This window comes from Strigops habroptila, chromosome 2 (assembly GCF_004027225.2).
Source record: "Strigops habroptila isolate Jane chromosome 2, bStrHab1.2.pri, whole genome shotgun sequence".
NCBI classification, from domain to species: Eukaryota; Metazoa; Chordata; class Aves; order Psittaciformes; family Psittacidae; genus Strigops; species Strigops habroptila.
The window spans coordinates 69,605,759-69,628,851 of record NC_044278.2 but is presented as its reverse complement, the minus strand read 5'-3'; the positions used below and the strand labels follow the sequence as shown (position 1 = coordinate 69,628,851).

Sequence of the window (23,093 nt, the reverse complement as noted above, 5' to 3'; positions counted from 1 at the left end):
GGGTTACCTTACAGACATAGTCCTGTTTGAGGGGTTGTTTTGGTTTGGCTTCTAGGTTGTTTTGGTCATGGGATTGGGTTTTTTTTTAACATTTCTAATCTGATTGAAAAATAACATATCTAGGAAATAAGTTACATCCTTGTATTTTGGACAATTAGAAGACAAATATTGAAAAAGTACATTTTGTATTCTATACAACTGGCTATTAAGTGCTCTTTTGTCTAGAACTTTGAGATCTAAAAAAAAAAAAGAGTAGTATTTCCATATAATTTCAATATTTTTTCAGTAAAATTGTATTGCTAGGGGATATGATTTTTTAATTTAAAAAATCAGCCTAAAGAAAGCAAGCATAGCTGTTGGGAAAGTCTAAACATAAGATGAATGTCAGAGTGTGTTCGAAATTAAAAAGAAGGGTAATAAACATTGTTCTGGTAGTCCAAAGGACAGTTTAAAGAAGAAGTTACTAGCTTATTTCAAGGAAAAGATCTGACTTCTATCAGTAAAGGTACAATAGTCTTTATTATATAAGTGACTCCTGCATTTATGTTACAAATACACTGGATACAGGAATATAATTTCTTCTATATGTAGTTAGTGTTTATATATGACAGGAAAGTAAGACATTGAAAATGTGTTTCTGATCCCTTGCACTTGTAAATACACCAGGCACAATATCATTATTGTAATGGGATTTACTGAATTGTCTGGGTTTTAAATAAAATTCAGACAGAAAGAAAAGCAGAAAAGTAAGAGGTTGCTTACACATTTATCTCATGTACTAATTTATAAATGCTTTCAAAATAGCTGCACATTAAACCAGGGAATAGCTAGATGCTGCCACCAAAGTCACCTGTCAGGTAACGATTGTTGAGAGTTAAGGTAAGTAATTCACAAACCCAAGCTGCAAATGTGGATTGAATATTTTAGATCCCACAGGGCAAAATAGAAGCAATATCTGTACATGCCACATATGAATGCACAGAGAGCTTCTAAGAAGACCTTTAGCATATGTTTCTTGCCTTATATTCTGTGCCATTGTATATCATGTTCCCAGCGGCTGAGGAATAATATATATGAACTCCAGCGATTTGACAAACTATACAGTTTGGTTTACGGACCTTTCCAGGATTATGAAAAATCTTAGGAATGCATTTGTTTACACAGCATCTACCCAACAAAGGAATGGAAATTTCCAGCAGTGGCTCCCTTACAGTGCTCTTTGTTTAGGAAAAGCTACCCCAAGCCACTGTATCTTGGAGACGATGCACCCTCGTGCTTGGGCCAGATCCAGCTCCCACTGGTGCCTGGGGAGGTCTCTCCCCACTGCCCTCCCTCTCCCAGCAGTGCCACGGCCCCCACGAAGGCTCTCCATGTACAGCCACAGCCACAAGGGATCCATCCTGTCCCATTCCAGCCCATGGGTGCTGGAAGGGCAGGACTGTTCCCCACGGGCAGCAGGCTTCTCCAGGCTGCCTCCTGGGATGGATGCGCTGGAGCATCTTTCTGGCATGAGGCAGTGTGGGACCCCATCAACCCACAGGGATTATATCATGCTTTATACGACATTACATATCAGGGCTTTACATGGACCTGTGGGTGAGGGAGCAGCCCAGTTCCCTGCTCCCCTTGCCCAGGACAGACTGCAGGCAGAGATTTGAGGTGCCACAAACCATCAGCCAGCAGCACAGGGTACCTCTGTGCATGCTGGGCTGCAGCACTGTCAGCCCTTGCTCTGAGGATGCAGGGCATTTGCTGTCATTTATGTTAATTAAGCAACGTATATTCCTCATGCTGCAGAGTGGGGGATTCAGGGATTTGTGATAAATTGCCACCTTTTATAGCTTCAGCCTTAATAAGTATAGGCTCAGGTGCCAGGTTATGTTGTTTATCTTTTTAACATGTGGGCCATGTTATGTTGTTTATCTTTTTAAAAAGTGGCCAAGTGAAATTTTAATGTGAAAACTGATGAATAAATAGAGATTGAGAGAGCTCATATTAGTACTTTAAAGTTTCTCTGTAGAATTTTAATATTTGAAAAAGATTTTAGAAATGTGGTTTGTGTCACAGTTGAAGGCTTTTCTGTTAGAAAGATCCATCTGGGGGCAAATTTCAAACCTTTACAACAGAGCAGAAGGGGCTGTATTAGCTAATTGCTTGTGCTATACTGCTTCCTACGCTGGAGCAATCAGTCCTGAGGGAGTTACGCCAGGTGGGGAGAGAAGAAGACAGATTTCACTATGCGGGGCTGCAAAAGCTCCTAAGCAGGGCAGAAACTCATACAAAATATTTTCTTGCCAACTCCACCCCCTTCCCACTCCCCAGCAGGCTTTTGGTGGCTCTTCATCTGTTTTTCTCCACTCATTAAAGACCTGTGTCCAAAACTCGGGGGCAGAGGGACTTGGATGGCACTTTGACATTTCCCGCTGGGAGAAGCTTCTCTGTGAGCTGGGAGCAGAAGGATGCATGCTGTGCCCCTCCATAGCCTTTCCACCTGGAAGTAGCTCCTGGAGGAACCAGGGGACATGGGCCCTGCAGAGGGTATGGGATGGCACCTCTCTGGGTTCCTCCTCAGCAAGGTACAGCCCCTTCATCCTTGTCAGCTCAAGGAGGTTCATGCAGGGACTTGCTAAGACAAGAGTGAATGTCCTTGCTTTTGGAAGGGCCATACCATGTCAGCGTGCTCCCAATGCAGGCAATGCTTTTTTGCAAGCATGGATTGGGGAGGCCCATTGCTGCAGACACCTGCCCACTGTCCTGCCAAAACCTGCTCCGCACCAAGCAACCCATCAAGGCAACTACCCACCTTCCAAATCCCCCTTTAAAAAGCATTAACAAGCACTCAAGAGCCTCATTTCAATTTCCAAAGCAGGATCTAAACAGAGATGTAATGTTCTGACCAGATGGCTCTTTTTAGGGCTTACTGAGGGAATTCAGAAGCCTGTACAGCCAAAATACTGTTTCAGTTAATTTAAGTAGCAGCAGCCTTGCTGCCTCTTTGCTCCTCTCTGTGCTGGCTGGCTTTTTCAGGGATGTGGAGAAGCTCTCTGCAAAAGCTCTGTCAGCTGAAATGGAGAATCGCAGTAAAAAATGGCTGTTCAGTCCTGTTCAGAAAATGAATCTGAAATTAGAAAAAATATAGAATACAAAAATACTGGCAATTCCATCCTTGTTGACAGAACGAGTTTCACTGTTATTACTTTTCTCGCCTCTGTTGTATTTTACAGTGTCAAATGCCTTTTGTGTATCCTGTAGTCATTTACTTCCAGATGAAATTTTCTAGTCTATATTTAACAAATTGCTTTCATGACTATAAGCCTCAAGTTAATTCTAAATGACTTTATTAAGGGCATCTGGAATACTGAAGTCTTAATATTAGTTACTTTTCATTTTTCCGTATAATAACCATGAGGCTCACTAGGGGGAAAAAAATGCATGGTTGGATAGGATGTTTGTCCAGGAAGCTGCTTTTGTGCTATAAAGATTTGCTTGGCAGCAGCAAGTGTGCTCTCTAGGATTCTTCCATTCCCGATACATTATAAGACAGAGGATGGAAACCAATGGAGAATATTCCTGATTTCTAGGACTTTCTTCTGTTTCTTTGATTTAATTCTTTCCTACTTTAAAGGAGCACACAGGAAGGCAAAAACCACAATGAGAAGGGAACTAAAGAAAATGTAAGGACAGCAATAAAAAACCCTCATGTCTGCCTTTCATTCAGGGCTCTTATACAGGTTGTTTGCTTAGTGAGAGGTGGTAGAGACTTTGGTGGCCTGAAGGAGTTTCTGAAGCTGGACCACGCAGGATCCCCAGGCCCATCCCTGCCAAAATGGCTGTGCCCAGTGGTTCAGGCAGCTTGGGGGCCTGTAAAAGGGAAAAACAGCTTTTTTGGCTCACACAGCAGGGCAAGACCCTTATCCGTGGGCTGGGGGTGATAATGTCAGGTGGAGGCAAAGTAAAGGACGTTGTAGGTCCTTATTATTCATCTTTCCTGCCCCACTGTGGACTTGAGGGATCACAAAGTCCTTCCTACCTGTTGAGCTCTAGAAATGGCTTTTTCTGTCAGAGTTCTTGTGCTGCTGCTAAGGAGTTACTTGAGGTAAAAATTAATCTCTTTTTCATGTGGTTGTTGCTCTTTTGTTCTCGACCTTTTGTGTCCTTCCATCCGCTCCTAGAGGTAGAAGCCTGTCTCATAGAAACAGGCCTATTTCTGGCATTACAAACTGACTTATCCTCTGAACTAACTAACTGCTTCTACTCTGGTGGAAGTTTACACTGATGAAAAGAAGCAAAAGGTAGTGATATATAATGTTTTCTTCATAAGAACAAAATGGCTACAGAAACTTCCTGGTATTGATACTTTGCAGAATTCCCTCCCCATCCATCCCTTATTCAAACAGATCACAGACACCCACAGAGCATCTCCTTTTACCATTTCTAACAAACCTTTTCAGGGATAATTTATTTTCCCCAAAGATTTTGTGTATAACTGTCTTTCCTCCCATAATGTTGCTACAGAAAAGTGGCAAATGTCAAAAGGTTCAAAGGAGAGGGTACAGAAATATGTAACCCAAAAAGCTCTGTTCATGTAACTTGCTCTCCATGAAGGCTTCGGTCTGTTATGTGTGACTACACTAATTATTTCGGCATTCCTACATACTGGAAAGATGTAAAAGAAGTCCATAGTTGTGTATGAACCTGATCTGGAGGCAGGAGAAGCCTGAGCAGAGAAGATAGTGAGACATTATCTTGTCATAGCCTGAAAAATGTGCTCAGTTGACCCAGATATCATTGAACATCTCCTTGCAGCTCACTAACCTTTGGAAGTTCATCACTAAAAGGTGGAATCATGACCCAGCTCTTTATGACGGCACTTTGGCTACAAATTGCAGAAGAAAAAAATTAATTAAACCTGCATTCAGCACCATCACAGCTGTCAGCTTATTTCCTACTCTTGACTTCCCCAAAAATGTGGCTTCAACCTTCTGTTTCAAGGGAAAGTCATTCCTTTGTAGTCAGGATAATCACTCCTCCCCCAGGCACAGACCCAACGCCATTTGCTGCGACCAGGACTCTCTCCTCTTTTGTTCATTACCTGTAAGCAAATCCAAGTGTTCTTTTTAAGCCTCAAGGCAAAGATTTCCAAATTTCCTCTGCAGGGGGTCTCTTAAACAATGTGTGTTTTCATTAATCCAAGGGGAATTATCTTCCTGAATGCCATGCTTTTTAGGGGGCCCTTTTGCCATCCACCTGCTTCCTTCCCTCCTCAGAAGAGCAAATCTGCCCTTCTTCAGAACACAACACTCTTACTTGCTTATAACAGTTAATATTGTGCAGGATTAGAGATAATATTCTCAGAGCTAAGCAGATTTTAGTGGGTTTATTCAACATATTTTTGTGGTCTCCAAAAAGTCATAACTAGACCTTTTGGTTTTAGAAGTGGGCGACACACTGAATTACCATTAGAAAGAATTAATGTTTCTCAGACAACTGTGGATCAAAGATTTCTTGTATCCGTGGACTTGAAGATACTTGTCTATATGGGTTCTGCATTTCCCCTTTGGGAGGTACACAAGGTTTGCACTGGCTAGCTGGCATCACCCGTTCTGCTCATGTCCATCTAGCCTGGCATCTGCCTGCAGATGCTGGTACAGCTCACAGGGGTTGGAAGGGGGTTTACTTATGTAATTATTTATTTAGACAATGGCTATATTCACACACAGCCTCTGGCCCACATTAGCAGAGCAGTGTGGGAGCTCTGTTTCAGTCATGACAACTCCTAATGATGGAGGGGGAGGAGAGAAGGGTGACTGCCTCACTGGTGCCCCCACGCCCATTTTCCCTAGGTCCTAGATGCATATTCCCACAGAAGAAGGACAAGGAGATAACCTGACTGCCACACACTCATTGCAGGGATTTGGTCTGCAAATGAAAGTATTGCTAGCTAAACTGTTGAGAGAAGTAACTGAAGAAAACCAAATCTTCATCAGCAGGGCAGTATGTCTAACCCTGTGACAGCAGAGTGCCATCAAAGGACCTGTCCTCACTCATGAGTTTGCTTGTCTTCTGAGCAACAGTCACCTAACTAGTGGCAGAGATTTCCTTGACAATTCCATAAACATTAGATAACCATATCTTAGGCCGATAATTCAAAATTCAGTAACAAGTGCTTTCTTGTCCTTATTGCAATTTCACGCAACGTGACCTTGGCTTGCTTTTCCTTTTCTCCCACCTGCCCAGGTACCCCATGCCAAAGCCTTGCATACTCACCAGGATTCCCTTGCACCTCCAAGCCTGCCATCTAAATCTCCTGACTAGATTCCCAAAGTAAACTGCTTTTGAAAAAGTTGACTATCTCTACATAGTGGCCCAGGACAGCCTATCCATTGACACACACAAATGAATATAGCACTATTGGCTATGTTCTTTCATCTGATGCAAGACAATTTATGTTTTTCTTTCTATTGTAGACAAGCCACAGGCTTAATGTAATCTTTATAAATATCTTTAAGAAAATCCTGGCCACTGTCACATGGGAGTTAAAGTTGTTGGCTACATAGAGTCATAGAATCATAGAATCATAGAATAGTAAGGGTTGGAAAGGACCTTAAGATCATCTAGTTCCAACCCCCCTGCCATGGGCAGGGACACCTTGCCCTAAACCATGTGGTCCAAGGCTCTGTCCAACCTGGCCTTGAACACCGCCAGGGATGGAGCATCCACAACCTCCCTGGGCAACCCATTCCAGTGCTTCACCTCCCTCACTGTAAAGAACTTCTTCCTTATATCTAATCTAAACTTCCCCTGTTTAAGTTTGAACCCATTACCCCTTGTCCTACCACTACAGTCCCCAAGGAAGAGTCCCTCCCCAGCATCCTTATAGAACCCCTTCAGATACTGGAAGGCTGCTATGAGGTCTCCACGCAGCCTTCTCTTCTCCAGGCTGAACAGCCCCAACTCTCTCAGCCTGTCTTCATATGGGAGGTGCTCCAGCCCCCTTATCATCCTCGTGGCCCTCCTCTGGACTCGCTCCAACAGCTCCATGTCCTTTGTATGTTGAGGACACCAGAACTGTACACAGTACTCCAAGTGAGGTCTCACGAGAGAAGAGGGGCAGGATCACCTCCTTTGACCTGCTGGTCACGCTTCTTTTGATGCAGCCCAGGATATGGTTGGTTTCTGGGCTGCAAGCGCACACTGCCGGCTCATGTTAAGCTTTTCGTCAACCAACACCCCCAAGTCCTTCTCTGCAGGGCTGCTCTGAATCTCTTCTCTGCCCAACCTGTAGCAGTGCCTGGGATTGCCCTGACCCAGGTGCAGGACCTTGCACTTGGCTTGGTTAAACTTCATAAGGTTGGCATCGGCCCACCTCACAAGCGTGTCAAGGTCCTTCTGGATGGCATCCCTTCCCTCCACCGTATCAACCGAACCACATGGCTTGGTGTTGTCGGCAAACTTGCTGAGGGTGCACTCAATCCCACTGTCCATGTCGCCGACAAAGATGTTGAACAGGACCGGTCCCAACACCGATCCCTGAGGGACGCCACTCGTTAGGGCGTGAAATCAAAGGTTTGTTAGCAAGGGCTTGCCAATGATTGAGGTAATTAATAACAACAGCAGTGGTTCCCACAACAGAACAAAGAGCTCTCACAACCAGTGCTCATATTTGGAATCCCATCTGCCATCAGACAGGAAGCAGGTAGACTTTTTGGAACTTACAGGACCTATTTGATACTTCAAAATATATATACTTGCTACACCTTAGGAAGGGAAATCCTCATATTCAGTACCAATGCAGGTGATTGATAGATTCCAGTGGTCTAAGAACTGAGGGTCTGCAGTAACCCTCTTAGAGAGTTCATTGCAGTCATCAGTATGGTCGCAGATAGAGGCACAGAAAGCCACAGATGGAGGAAATGTTGAGGAAAAAGCCACAAGCATTCCCAGGTGCAGGAATACATCTAATTCTCCCATCTTGTCAGCCCAAGGGGACTAGCTTATCTAATCACTGTCCCACATGTCCCAGAACAATTATTATTTTACTTTTAATTAACTCATGTACTTTAATCCACATCTCAGAGAGAATTGTGTCGCATAACTATGAGGTGCCTAAACATTCTGTATCATGATAGCTTGTTTCTCTTGTTAACCCGGTGGTACATAAGGAGACAAAAGATGATGGGAGTAAAACCCCACGTAACATTATACATTATATAAAAGGGTTTCAGGACAGATGAAGAAGTATGCAACCTTACTTTCCCTGATCTTCTGGAAAACATGAAGTGTACCTCACCCGTGATCCTGTCCATCCTGTTGTAGTTAAAATCAATGCAATTCTATCACTCATGATAAACACTAGCAAGAGAATTGGCTGTATTGTTTCCTCCCATTTCCTGGTTCCACCAGAGCATATTGATCCCCAGATGGCACAGAAATCATGGACACTGACTACCATCCATTTAACTTTTAGAAAGGTAAAATAATGTTTGCCAGGAAAAAAAAATATATACGTGTGTGTATATATATATACACACACTGTTTATGAGATGATCATATAGATTTACCAAGCTCTTAACTACTTCCAAAAGTTTCACAGAGCAAAAGTTGCTGGATGATGCCACACAGACACACACAAAAAGAGGAGGTGTTCATGTTCCTGGGAGTGCTGCATTAAGATGTTCATATTTTGGCTATGGCAAATAACAGACCAACACTCAGACTCTTTCTGCAAATTGATACGTTTCATTTCTTATAGATAAAGGAAATCTTTAAGGATAACATATAGAGATGACAAGAGCCAAGTTCAAGACCTATGGCAACACATGGCCAGAGTTGTCTTCTAAGTTGTCAGAGAAGAGCTTTCAATTACATGTTGGACGTAGCTAAATCTGCACTGGTTTTGGTAGTGTCTGCATTTAGCTAAAAGGAGGTTCATAAAGTACAAGCATAAGCTCTGCCAAACTGATGTGTTACAAAGTTTGGTTCTATACCTCTTTGGTCTCTCCACAGCCACCTGGAAATTCAGTGCATTAGTTATTCTTACTGCACAACTGCATTTGCCCCCTTTTTCATAAGCCTATGTCTTCAGCTCCTGGCCTGTGAAAATGACTGTTCTTTATCAACTCTGCCTTATGGCATCTCCTATCTGTAGGCTAGATCTGTCTATCAGGCAGGGCTGACCATGCTCAATTTTCTTTTTTTCCATTGCTATCATTTTTTGCCATTCCCTTATGGAAAAAAAATAAATGAAAAAACCCTCACAAAAACCCACAAAAAAACCCTCTAGCAGTTTTCTATAATTTTAATTCCCTTCCAGCTGTTTTCTGTATTTGCCAAAAGCCTTCTCTATTCCATTCTCAAAGCACTTTAGGATATATTGAAATTCAAAGTAGAGCTGTTAAGACCTTACCCAGCATGGCCTGCATCTTGCATAAATAGCTGTTATGTTTTTTAAAATGTTACTACTGTTTTAACAGAACATTAAATGTCATTGTGAATTTATCATGTTCACATACTACATGGTTCCTGGGGGATGCCTCAAATTGCACAGTACTGGTCCTGAACCATTCAGCCTGGAAAAAGTAGTCTGATACAAGAGATGGAGATGGGGAAATGATGACTTGGTGGGCTTTGTGGGCAGCTGCAATAACCGGGTGGAGAGAAGAGGAGCTGGATGGGTCTGTGTTCTTCTTGTTGCTCTGCTCTCACAGAGCTTTCCAGAAGAAAACATCTTTGAGTCATTCCTCGCTTGTCAGTCAACTGGGAAGGACTCTTAGCTACTCTGCATGATGGCCCAAATGGGAAATCCTGCCTGTTCACTTTCTTCCTTGATTGCACTCTGACAGAGGCATACAGCGATCAGGCTGAGGGAAGCCAAAGGTTGTGCAAATACAAACTCCTCTGCTCTGTAAGTGCCACAGTTGTCCTCCACTCCCCCACTTCTCATCCCAGCTGAGTTACTTGCACCCATGCATCATCACCCAAAGGTTGCACCCATCAGCTGTGGTTCTGCCTCCTGGCTGCTGCTTCCCCCTTGCAACTCCATCAGCCTTTACCTGGAAAGGCCTGTCTCTTCCCAGGGCAGGTCTAGCACATTTGACTCGCCTGATGCTGGGGTCCTTTTACAGGTTTCTGAAAAGGCTCCCTCTGAATGATTTATATGGTTACATAACGAGTGAGTAACACAGCCACCAAAAACAATGGATGCAAACCCCAGCATTGCACCACTCACCCGCCGTTGCTCCCATTCAAGTTGCAAGTGTCCTTAGGAACAGACCTCTCGTCCCACAGTTGAACTACTGGAAGTCTAAGTACAGGCTGGAAGCATGAGGTTATTGAGAAAATTAGCCAAAAAGAAAATTTAGGTCTTTGACTAAATCCCTAGATTAATGCTATCAAAGCAAATGGTGTTTATAAAAAGTCCTGTTTTCTTTATATTCATGTGAGAAAAAATCAAAAGAATGTTAAAGGCAAATTTCATCTAGCAGAATTCGAAAAAAGAGCATGGGGACAAAGCTATAATTACTGGTATTTCCTATCTGTTGAAACCTGTGGGTGGAAAGAGAGGCAGTGAATAAGGTATATTCAATGGCATTAAAATCCATTTCTTTTTCTGGACTTTAGCTCAACGCTGCAAATTAGCAGGGAGAAAATAAGCCTCAGATTGAACAGGCAGAGAAGCCAACTTCTTCGTGTTACTCTTTGGTGTTAGGAAACAAAAAAGCATTTTTTCCTTCAAGAATTCAAATTCCTAGCAACCCAAACTACAGCTCCATGCTGACAAGAAGAGAACATACGACAGATCTCAAGTGGTTCAGTGCTCATGTGTCCATACACACACTAACATATACTATTATTCTGGTTTCCTTTCTGAACATGTTATTTTAATGAAGAGAGGACAGGCATGCTGCTTAATTAACTCCTGCTTTCTAAAAAGACATTCTGACCCGGATTCATCATGCTCCAATTTAGGCACCTGCAGAGGTACCTGACTTTAGAACATCCTGTATACAGCCAGTGGGAGGGTAAGACCCTCCCGATCATGATTCGGACCACCAGCAACGAGAATTGCCATTGCTCAGCACCCAGCTCCTTCTGCAAACTATTGCAGGTACTTGGGATAACTGTGCTCCTAAATCAGTCATTTCACAAAACCAGGAAGGATAATTCCAGACCTTAATATATCTCTGCTATCACTATGATCCCACATGCAAATTTCTCTTTTAAGAAATAACTATTATTTGACTGAATGCCTATTAAAAATAAGCACAATTAAAACACGTTTTTCTTTACAGTGAAAAAATGTATCTTGCTATTTGAGATCACTGCTTAGACCTGAATTAGTCTGAAGAAGTCCTATGCCATAAAATGTTTACTAATTTCCTAATTTATTTTCACACTAGTTAATGAATTGCATAGTTTGTGGCTGCATTTTCTGTAAAGGTTTAAAAGTATAAGTGAAAATGGCTGAGATGTAGCTGAGATAAAAAGTGGTGTATCATTATTAATAGTAAAAGTAATAACTGTATTAATGTTGTTGGGGTAATAATGTAGGGTTGGTTGATTGCTCTGTAAACAAGAAATTTGACTTGAAGCATCTACCTTTGACTGTCTGCCAGTCCATTATTCTCCAAACCCACCTAAAATAGCATGAGCTATAGTAGGAAATCCTACTTTGAATAAAATAATAGTTTTAACTATTAGGTTTTTAATGTCTTTAATACAGCGTGTTCTTACATGCAACAATATTGATTTGTATTAGATTACTGTTTAAGGTGGATTTTTGTCTTGACCATTCTAGAATGTGATTTAGTATTTAATTAATACTGCTTCAGTCAAGCGAGATATGTCACTGGAGTAACACATTTCCTAAACATTTTTGTAAATTTGGGTTATATTTTCATTTTACTTACTGGACCCCTCTAATGATTATTGAGCCTGAAATGAAAACCAGTAAACAAGAAACGGCTTGTTCTCCTCTGTATTTCTGTCGCTATGCATGCACAGACACACAGGCCGCTATCACTCTTACCCTGTTCTTGGTTGGCCTCGCTCACTGTCAAATCTAAGGCCAGCCTGTGATCCCGTATTGATTGCAGCAGGACATTAAAAGGGTGCACAGTGCTTCACAGAGACACCCTCTGCAACACAGGGCTAGGCTTTCAATTCTGAATTCTTCAGGGAAGGGATTGCATCTTTGGTTTTGGGTTTTTTCCAGAATGTGTCAAAGTACTGTCAGAATTACAAATAAGATGTTGGGGTTTTTTTGTCTGCTGAGCTTTGTCATGTCTTGATGCACAGTGGTTTAATTTTCAAAATCCTACCTCAGCAACACATGCATGGGTTAAAGCATCCAAAGGAACAAGTCAGGTTTGGCCCTATTTAGAACATGTGTCATCTGTTTAAGATTTAGCTACAATTCATAGTTAATTATTTTAAACTTGTCACCATGGTACTAACACAAAATGCCCAGAAATACCAGGTGACTTCTGAAACCTGCCCTGACAGATAGCCGCCACTAAGCCACACTGGCTAGTTCTACATCCACTTGAGGAGATCCCCTATATGCAGTGCTCAGGTGCGCTTTACCTTGGCTCCGGAGCAGATTTGGGCAATATTATCACACCAGCCACTTGGGTTTTTTCAGCTTTTACCCCAGTCCCTGTCTCTAAGCACTGGCCCAGCTTGTCTTTAGCACCGGAGACCTGATGGAGACCCATCTCACCCCCAAGTCAGGAAATCTTCCTTCCACCCCCCAGAAGCACAACCCTAGCACTGGAGGGTGATGCTGGATGTGCGGAGCAGAGCTAACCCCCAGGCGCATGGTCTGCCAGCCCCCACCCAGCTGGCATGCACAGCCTTGCTGCTCTTGCCCCTCAGTGTCTGCCAGCTAGAGAGGCCAAAACAAGCAGACTGCACACTGGGTTTCTCTTTTCTCCCTCTTTTTCCTCCTCTGTGGAGCGCTCAGTGCCCACTGCATTTCTTTAAATGCATTTGCCCTGGCTAGGTTAGTTTGTCTTGTAAAACTTGTTCAGGATTCCTGTAGGAGCTGATGTTTCTTGGCGAACAAATGTGCTTTTAAAGAAAAAGACGAGCCACCTACAATTTCTAGAGGTCCTCTCAGGAAGTTTATATTCTCTCTTTTCCAGGGTGCATTTACTTTCCACGGAAGCATGATCGACATGCCATTACTGAAGCAGGCACAGAACATTGTTATGCTTGCCACAGCCATCAAGAAAAAATGAGCTGGTAAATGGAGCTCTCGCCATGGGGCCCCAGTAGCTGTTTTAAAAGATGACTATAATACTTGGGGGGGTAAAAAAAAAATTAAAGATGTCAAGCTTAAGCAGAAATTCATTTCCATTTTGCAGATCTGTCATAGTTTGCTTGCCAGAATTGCTAATTACTAAAACTATTCCCAACTCAAACCACTGCTCACTTCTGCACAGCCCATGTACTACTCATAGCCTACAACGAAGTTACATCACCAACTGTGTGACATCATGATAATTACTACGAATATGGGACAATGACTTCACTGAAGGAGAAAGGCAAAACGTAAGCTATGAGCTCTGCTAAAAGAGCAGATGAAAACTGGCTCAATCACTTCTATTTGTATCTACAATTCTTCCCACTCCGGCACAGAACTCCTGGCAGAAAGGGCAAAACCTTGAATAATTACGCACCGGCTGAAATAATCATGATGAGAACCATTACCCTGTGCAGGCTTCGCATCCCTTCCCTTCCGCCTTCCCCCCCTTTCTGTAAATGTTCAACAGCCATTAAAAATACTGCTCCAACAACATGGGACTCATGACTTTCTTCCCTTTTTTTAAGTGGTTGCTATTCAGAGCGTTTCCTCCTGGAAGCGTCCAGCCTGGGAAGGGTTGGATGGCAATAAACTTGTAGTTTTCGGAGACACAATGCAGCAGAACTTGTGCATATGGTCTCGAGTCAGATTTACATCACATTAGGGATACGGCTACAGATCATGTGGGCCGTGTGGTTAACGGGCTTAGTAAAGCTGTTTTGAAGAGGTTAACCCAGCTTGTAGTAAGGGTAAATAAACATAACAACCAGGCATTGTCCTCTATTCAGCATGTACTCTTATATGGAGGGCTAAAGGGTATTGAAGCTGCAGAGGATCAACTTGTGGTTGCCAGAGGACTCCAATGAAGTTTGAAACACCAACAATCAGAGATTTTGTTTCTGTTCCTCATTAAATCATGAGCTTTTGTGCTCAGACCATGAACGACTGTTCTTTAAGAAATTAACAGAATGGGAAGTTTTAAACTATGCACCAACCTTTTCATGACCTACACAGCAGCAACGCTGCTGCACTTAGACAAACACCGCGGGGAAGGCTGTTCTGTTTATTTAAATTTGTAAATAGAAAACAGTTGTTTTTTAGTTTCATTTTTCACCGCCTCCATGGCCATTTTACATAGGAAGTCACAGTGGCTCATTCCTCCCATCTGCTCGCTTAGCATGTTTTCCCTCCATCTCCGAGCAGCGACTTTAAACATTTTTGGTTTATTTTGGGTTTAATTAAGGAGAGATGAAAGAAGGGGAAAGGGAAGAAGAGGCGGGGGGGGGGGGGGGCGGCACCCAAGCCACCTACCAGGAAGCACCGAGGGGAGGGAGCCCGAGGGAACGCAGAGGGGAAGTCCCGGCGGGAAGGTGGGAGTGCTCCCGGGGCCACACCAACGGGACGGCACCGATGGGGCAGCGGCAGAGCCCCCCCTCCCAACACACCATGGCCCCTCCGCGGGGTTTTGGGGGTGAGCAGCGCGGACCGACACCCCCCAACACCCCGAACCCCTCCTCCCCCAGGGTCCCGTCCGAGGGCGCTGCGCCGGGTGATTCCCTTCCAGAGCGGGGACCTCCAGGCTAATCTGATTAATTAAAGACTACCTGGTTCTGTTGCCTCTTCCCCCCCCCACCCGTCCCCGTGCACCCTCCGTTATTAATTCTTGGCTGAGTAAATTATGGGTAACGCTATTAAAACATTATCAGAACTAATGAGAAACAATTACTTTAGAAGATGAGCTGGGACAAGCCGGAGCGGGGCACATGTGTAGTTATCCCCGCAGATTGCGTTAATAAATCATCAGGTGCAGGCAAGGCAGAGGCGAGGCCTGGCGCAGGGCAGGGAGAAGATGTATGAGATTTTGGGGTTGGGGGTTTTTTAATTTATTTTGCTTTTTTTGCATAATTTTTTCATTAATCTCAATAGGAACCCGTGTGGCGTAGATTGGTTTATTCCCTTAATACAGCCCCGGGGAGACGGGGGGGAGAAGAAGAGGAGGATTTCAGTAAAATAAATGTCTTCATTGCCGCACTGGAGTCTGGATGCCCACGCGTGAGAATCGCGCGGGAGCTGCGCGGCCGCGGAGGGCAGTGCGGAGAGCGGCGGAGGAGCCCGAACCCCGCCCGCCGCCTCCGCTCGCTCCTTAAACCCACCCGAGAAACAGCAGTAATATGAATGAGCTCTCCCGAGGCGCTGACGCGCAACCTCCGCAGCCGGCTGCGTAGGAAACTTCTTGACCCGGACGCGGGGAAATCGAATATGCAAATAAAATGTTGGATATATTCGGATTTTTCCCTGACACCCTGAGACCCCCTCCCCCAGCGGAAAATCCTGCTTCCGTGTAACGATATTTGCTTTATGAGAATTAAAATCCGATTTATTTGGTTTTTTCGTTTACTTTAGGAAGCTTTCCATGATTCCCACCCCCCCCCACCCCACCCCCCCCCGCTTTATTCTTCACCTCTTTCTTTCTCTTTCTTTCCTTCTTTTCCTTTCCCGCCTGGTGCTAGGCAAGCAATTGATGAAACAAAACAGATTATAAGATTAGCAGCAGGATTTTGTGCATATTAATGATAGGGAAGGGCACCGAATGGGTTTGTAATTGCAGATCTTGCGCTCGGGATTGGGAACTGTAGCCCTGCCACAGCAAAGACCCCCCTGCGAGGTTTTCACATTGGAACTTAGGGGAAAAGTGAAAAAAGTAATTACCAGAGCACAACACTGAAATGTTAAAGCACTTATTCTTTCTTTCAGCGTTCTGTTTTAAAGGCGGAAAACGGGCAAAATGGAAAAGAAATTACTTTCAAATAAGTAGGTTAGCACCTGAATGCTGGTGCGCATTTTCTCGTCTTCTTTTTTTTTTTTCGCCTTTTTTTTCCCATCCCCCCCCCCCCTTTTTTTTTCCCCTCCCTCTAAATTCTAGCAATTATTTAGCAGAGCATTTGCTTCTGAACCTACCATCCAAGCAGCAGAAACAGGGGAAGGGAGGTCAGGGAGAACTCGGGAACACAGGGACACTCCGCCTGCGAGGTTGGAAGCAAATACCGCCAGGAAAGCTGTTCAAAGCTGCAGTTTGAAATTTAGAGGGATTTTTTGTTGTTGTTGGGGTTTCTGGAGCTTTTTTCCGTTTCTTTTCTTTTGGTTCTGTTTTGAAATCGGGGCTTGAAAGGAAAAGATTGTTTTGGTTTCCTCTCCGACACAAGCATCAAACGGTATTTTAGCAAAGGGATGCATTTCACAACCACAAATCCCTCCCAGGAACGGCATGTTCCCTGCAATATCGAGAAGTAACCCGACACTGAATTTTAACTCTTATTAAGGATCCCTCCTTGTTTCTTGGGCTACTTCAGTCCTCCCCGAGCTGACTTTTCCTGAAATCTGGGGTTTGACGTTCAAAATGCAGTGCTCCTTTACTGACTTTCCTAATCCTTTTCTCCCGTGATTAACAGCCAAAGGTGGCTTAGGTTTAATGGGTACCTACTCGCGCGCATTTTTTTAATTCTGCTTTCAACGGAAAATAAATGTATCATCTGGTGGAAATTAGGCTTTGAAAACTTCTTTTTCTTTTTCTTTTCTTTTTCTTTTTCTTTTTCTTTTTCTTTTTTCTTTTTCTTTTTCTTTTTCTTTTTCTTTTTTTTTTCTTTTTCTCTTTCTTTTTCTTTTTCTTTTTTTTTTTTCCCCCCCTTTTTACGAGCCAATAAACCGGAGTATCTGCTCAGGCAGTAATTTCTGATTTGGCATTGGGGGGGAAGAATTAAAATTAAAAAAAAAAAAAGAAAACTTTTTTTTTTTTTTTTACTGCGTTTCAAAGTGGAAGAGGATGAGAAGGGAATAAAAGCCCCTGAGGGCAGTATATTGTTTTCTATTTTTCCCTGTGCAACCCCCTAGAGGGGAGTCCCGGGGCAGAGAGGGCTGCGGGCCGTTTTGGGTGCTGGTGTTTGACTGATGGGGGAGGGGGGGCGGTGTCCTTCTCCTGGGGTCAAGAAGCTGCCAAGCTGTCAGCGGCTCCCAGGGTGGCAGGAGGGGATCCCCTCAGTGCCCCACACCACTGTTGGGGTGGATGTGTGGGTGGATGGATGAATGGATGGATAGACAGATGGATGGATAGACGGATGGATGGAGGGCATGCCTTGCCACCGCAGGGACCAGGACAACCCTGTGCCTTCCTGGGCTGCTGCCAGGAGCCCTGAGCACCATGGGGAAGGAGGAACAGAGAAGAGAAAAGGAGGAAAAGGTGCCTTAATCACAGCCCTTACTCGACCACCAGAACAGTCTCCTCTGGCTGCCCTTATGCCCACAGCACCCCTTCAGCCAGGACCCATGGAAAGACCACCTGCAGAGGCACACAGACATCAGCCTGGAATCAGTGGTGCCTGCAAGGACCAGCAAAGAAATCAATGCCTTCCATTTCCATCACACTTCCTTCCCCTTCACAGTCCCCACTGGGTCTCCTTGTCCTCTCGGTGCACCCCAGGCCTTCCTTCAACACCAGCAGTGTCCCTCACTGGGAACAGCAGAGGAGGCTTTCCTCTCCACCTCCATGGGTGCAGGAAATGGGATGCAAAGTGGAAATGTCCTACATGTGGCCGTACAGCAAGCAGAAGAGAGATCAGACATCTCACTATGTCTGGGGTTATTGCTTCCCAAATTAAAGATGAAGCTCCTGAATCTGTAATAGCAAAGCCAATAGCACTATAAGGTGCTGCTCAGAATGTCTTCAGAAAAGCAGGAGGCCTGATTCCTAAAGCTATTGTAGGTACCCACTGCCTGCTAGCATCATTTGAACTTGATCATCCTCGTGAGAAGGAGTAGTGTTAAATACCTCTGCTATCTCCTTGGGATTCTCTAATTTAAAGTGTGACTCCACATAGCTTATAATTTTATTCCCATTTCTGCTAGCACTGCTAATGTTATTGTGGTATTAAGCACATGCATCAATTAGGAATTTTCCAAAGTGAAGCTTGCTGAAGGTAAAAGTCTTGTCCCTGTGTGAGACATGCCTGCAATAGCCTAGAATTTATGGGGGACACATTCATGCTACTGGAAAGACCTGGTCTAGGCTTCCTGATACCTGGCTTCATTCCTCGCTTGCTTTTGCAGTAGTCAGTAGTCCTTAATATACAGCAGTGTTTATGCAGGTCTGGTACACTTGGGATGCCACTGGAAATGCTTTATATTAACCTGCATGTCTTGCCCTGTGTAAAAATGCAGCTCAGGAAGTCAGTAGTACGTGTATAGCTGCAAATCTGACCATCACTGGCAGCTCTGCCTCCGGTTTTGTCACCAAAAGGTCTGTGGTTGGATAATACAGAATTAAATACTTGCCAGTGAGGGAGAAACCAGCAGCAGAATATGCGCAAGGGCTGTACAGTGAACAAAATCACTTCTGTCCTCTTCAATCATCAACACTTGGGCTGTCACTGAAAGGCCTGCGTTTTACTTTAAAGTGCTGAAAGAAGGTCCCCCAGGTCTGTGGTACTCAGAGTGCAGGGAAGAGCTGTGCTCTCTGCCCATGAGATGCCCCAGAAGGAGCTCACCCTGCAGAGGCTGCCCATCACTGTCATGGCTCAACCTCAGCACTTGCGTGACTGCTGAGGTACTCACAGAAGCCTACCTGTTCCTTTCAATGCATTCAGGCACTTTCAGGTCTGCATCATGACGCTTTACTCAGAGACCACTTAGAATACATAGCAGGTAGAGCCATCTATGGCTTCCCTTAGAGTCAGTTTTGAAAAAGCAGTTCCTCCTGAAAGAAAAGGCCAGTCCTGTACTAAAGGCAAAATCTCTACTGGTGCAGATCTAAGATTTTCCAAGGAGTTACAAAATCCAGAGGTGAACTGGATTAGCTGACTTCATATGGATTAATTGGTGTCTAATATTCTGTTCATTATTAAGGATACGCCAAATTTACAGAAAAAGTCACACAGTTCAGTAATAAACTTAAATATGTCTGTACATTGTAGCTCTATTAGGCATTTCTTTCTTTAACGATTAACTAGCATTTGTTAAAGTGAGTATGTGAGCGCGGTGTGTACAGTGCACATTTGCTGTCAAAGCCAAGGGAAATAAGTGTGTCTTTGTGCCTAGGTCCTCCTGAAGCATGCATGTTCCCAAGTATAGGCAGACAGAGAAAATTGGAAGGCTGTCCCATTTCACGTGGAGAGGAGAAGTAAAGATCTACACTTGGTTCCTGGCCTTGCTCCCCCCTTACTGACATCAGTTTCTGTCAAGTTTACCAAAAATCCCTGCTGCTGAACACTCCATCTGAGAGGCAGGGTGGAAAGGATAATAAACTTTTTTTTAATTGCTTCCCTGGCTATAAATTAGTATGCATTGGGCTATTTTTTTTCCATGAACAAAAGCACAATTGACAGCGAGGCTTAGGGAAAGTAGGGAGGGAGTTCTGAGCCCCAAGGCTCCTCTGCATATTGAACCTGAGCAGGGGGAGGCCTTGTCTGTGCCCAGAAGTTGAAGGGCACTGAGAACTACAACAAAACAATAGGGATTTTTATGTTTCACTGACTGTTTTTGCAGCTGCATCTTTCCCCCTTCTCCTCTCCCCCCCCATTATTTCATGCGAGAACCACATATGAAAATAGAAGCCATGGTTTTCCCTTTCTCCCACAGCCAATGAGCAGAAAACAGGGCCAGAAATCACCAGAGATCTAAGGTTAGTTATAAGTCAGTGTTACAGGCAAAAGCAGAAATTGTTTTGTGCTTTTACGACATATCTTGTTTCTGTTATAACAAACACAAAGGCAGGCTGAAGCCCACCAACTGCATTGCAGGTTCAATGTGATCATCTTCGCATCCCTGAGGTTCCTGATGGCATTTGGGGAGGAGCTGGCAGAACCCATTGAGATATGCCTCTGCAGCTTCCCCTCCATGCACATCTCCCTTTCAGCCTTAGAATATCTGATCTCTTCCATGGTAAAAGCTCATATAAGGTGATTTTTTCTGGAGCTGTCTGTGGAAGCCCTTACGCTAGTTCTCTGCATCCAGTTACCAACCTGAACAAAGAGACAACTACAAGTAAGAAGTAGATGAGCATGGACCACAAGTTGCAGAGCAAAAGTTAACAGATACGCAGCCTGAGAGGTAGAGAAATACTGATGGAGTGTGGCTGAGAAATGGCTGAGGGATGGGGATAGAGAGGGCAGATGCATGCCCATCCTCTTATACTCTGCAGTGGAGTCACCCATTCTTCTTGGCATTTGTAGGCAGAAGGATAGCCTGAAATCAGTTTAATTTGCAGCAAAGGGAAGTGTGAACATCTTCATTATTTGTAAAATAAAAAAGATATCTAATTGCACAATGAGATAAGTCACTAAAGAAAAGGGATGAGGTTTCTTTAGAGCAGGCTAGGTAAGCATCTGCCACATGACCTTCATGAGGGGGGTGGACTAGGTGAACCCTGAGGTCTTTTCTAGTAATTTTTTTATACTATAGTAAATGGGTTTTTTTAATGCTATAAAATGTACAGATGCAACAAAAAAAGAGAAGAAAGAGGAACCTTATAAAATGAACAAGGGAAGAATAGGAAACTCACTTTCTTATCCATATACTTTGTTAAGCTGTATTTGCACATTAGTCTCCTGCCTAAACATCTACATCACTGAACAGTTTCCTCCTTTGAAAAATTCTTTCTCTCTTTCTCTCTTCCTCTCTTCCCCCCTCCTCTCTGTCAGGAAGGCTTACAAGACTGCTATTTAGAGAGATTAAAAAGTCTCTATATTTTTATGGAGCCTTCCTGACCTCTTCAATGTTCTTCTTAACTCAGTGCACCTTTGCCTCAGGGAGCAAAGATACCCGATTATAGTGGGCTGGAAAACCAAGGGTATGGACTTCTGAACAGGCAGGTACCCTGCTTCGTCCACCATGCACTCATTTGCAGAGATGGTCTGTCTCCTGAGGCACTCTCCCCTACCATTTGTAAGAAGCCATGTGTGTAGGGCCTTCTCCCATACGTGCGTCAACCCCTATTCCAGCCAGAAACCCCAGTAGATGCTAAAGGTGTGACTGGGCGGTTGTGACTCCCAAGGTGTGTTTCCTAATAGGCACTGATATCATTTCACATATCAGAGACACAGCAATGAATACAATCTTTCATGTTAAGATGCATGCCTCTTACTGCTGCTCAGGTTCTGACAAGGTTTATATCCTTTAAAACTTCTGTTTTTTTTTAAGTTTGCATCTTATTTTAAAATAAATGCACCCCAGATGCAATATAATTTCCAAGAGGCAAATAATTTTTCTCACTGTATTATAGAGAAAAATCTCTATAATTGAGATTACAACTCTCACATTTGAATCCATTTCAGGCTAATGTCTTGTTATCTGAGGCTGTCAGTTATTTTTTTGGTATTATTTCAGGTGATTTTTAAATTGGTGTGTTCTCTGCTGTTATATTAGAATTGTCTGAAACATCTTGTTTGCAGAGCTGTGAAACACTTTAAAGGCACCAATTGAAATTATGAGGCATTGTCCAAATTGAAATTTATTTCATCCAAAACAGTGTCCTGGACATCCAGGTGGTAATAAACATTTTCCAACTGCATACAAACTGTGAATTGTACTTGAAATTAAATCTTCACATTAAAATCTGCATTGCTGAACCTCCCACTGGCAGCCACTGTTCTTCTGAAAAGTGACATCTTCCCTGGCACCAGTGGGGTAGGAGTTCTCGTGTGGATATTACCGATTTCCTATACACTTTGGATATTGGCACTTACAGCAACATATACCTAAAAAGTACAAAGGCTGCGAAGTGTGTGAGGAATACAGGAGGGGGCCACCTCGGGTTTAGTAAGGATAGATGTTTTTGTCTTGACACACAAGGGTGGAAAACATTTTACAAACCTCTATTAAAGCAGCATATTGCTGATGTCACAAATTATGTCATTTTTCAGCAAGCTGTTAGGTAGCAGCAGGATACTTAGAGGTCCCAATCTGAGTTCACAGCTTGAGGCCTCATCATCCATTGAAGTCAAGGAAATACTCCAGTCTCCTGGCCCTCTGTTTACAAATAATATATCAAGAATCAGGATGCCCACAAATGAACTTTCAGGCACTGAGCTAAAGGAAATCTGTTTGTGCTTATTTTTTTTAAATATATATGCGTGCATACATATTATATATTTGTCTATATGTATAAGGGTTTGTATGCATTTGTGTGTAGTACAACTGAAGTCTGCAGTTTGCCCTTAGATTTTCTTTAAACAAGCATTTTTCTTTATTCCTTGAAATACAGAACTGATTCTTCATGACTAATTTTGCACACAGAACCCCCACCAAAGCTGGAGATATCCACACAGAAAAGCGGCATAAAGTGCTCCCATTCATTTCTCCTCTTTAAAATAGTGACTTTTTTTTTTTAATACTTAGTACTTCTATAATATAAAATAGCTCTGTTTAATAAGATACACATAAGAAGAGATTTATCTATAATGGAGTTGAGTACAAAATAAAATAACAGGAATGTCAGAACAGCAGAACAGCTTGTTAGAGGCTCTCCTCATCTCCTGGATGAACCATATTTACACATATGTGTATTTCCCCCCACTCGAGTGGAATAAACTGTCATGTTTTTCTAACAATGCATGTACACCTGGAAGACAACAGCCTACGTTAGAAGACATGAAATACATAGTATGTGGCCTGAGGTTGTGAAACAACCCGAGAGAAGGAATTAAATTCAAAGCTAACAGTGCCAAACTCATAAGTGAGTGCTTCTACCCCCCTGTGTATTAGTGGGAGCCAAAGATGGAGTGTCAAGGCACAGCTTTGA

General features: G+C 43.4%; 1 protein-coding gene across 2 annotated transcripts in view; it reads left to right on the top strand.

Moving 5' to 3' along the window:
• The window catches only part of CLYBL (citramalyl-CoA lyase), a 174,730-nt gene extending 160,931 nt beyond the window's left edge, over positions 1-13,799 (top strand). The window contains exons 8-9 of one of the 2 annotated variants that reach the window (XM_030476758.2): positions 13,146-13,245; positions 13,368-13,799. In XM_030476758.2, coding sequence (XP_030332618.1) covers positions 13,146-13,241 — 96 coding nt within the window. In that variant the 3' untranslated portion in view covers positions 13,242-13,245; positions 13,368-13,799. Of the gene's footprint in view, positions 1-13,145 lie in introns of both variants that reach the window. The other variant, XM_030476757.2, reaches the window with a different exon arrangement.
• The last annotated feature ends 9,294 nt before the right edge of the window (positions 13,800-23,093 follow it).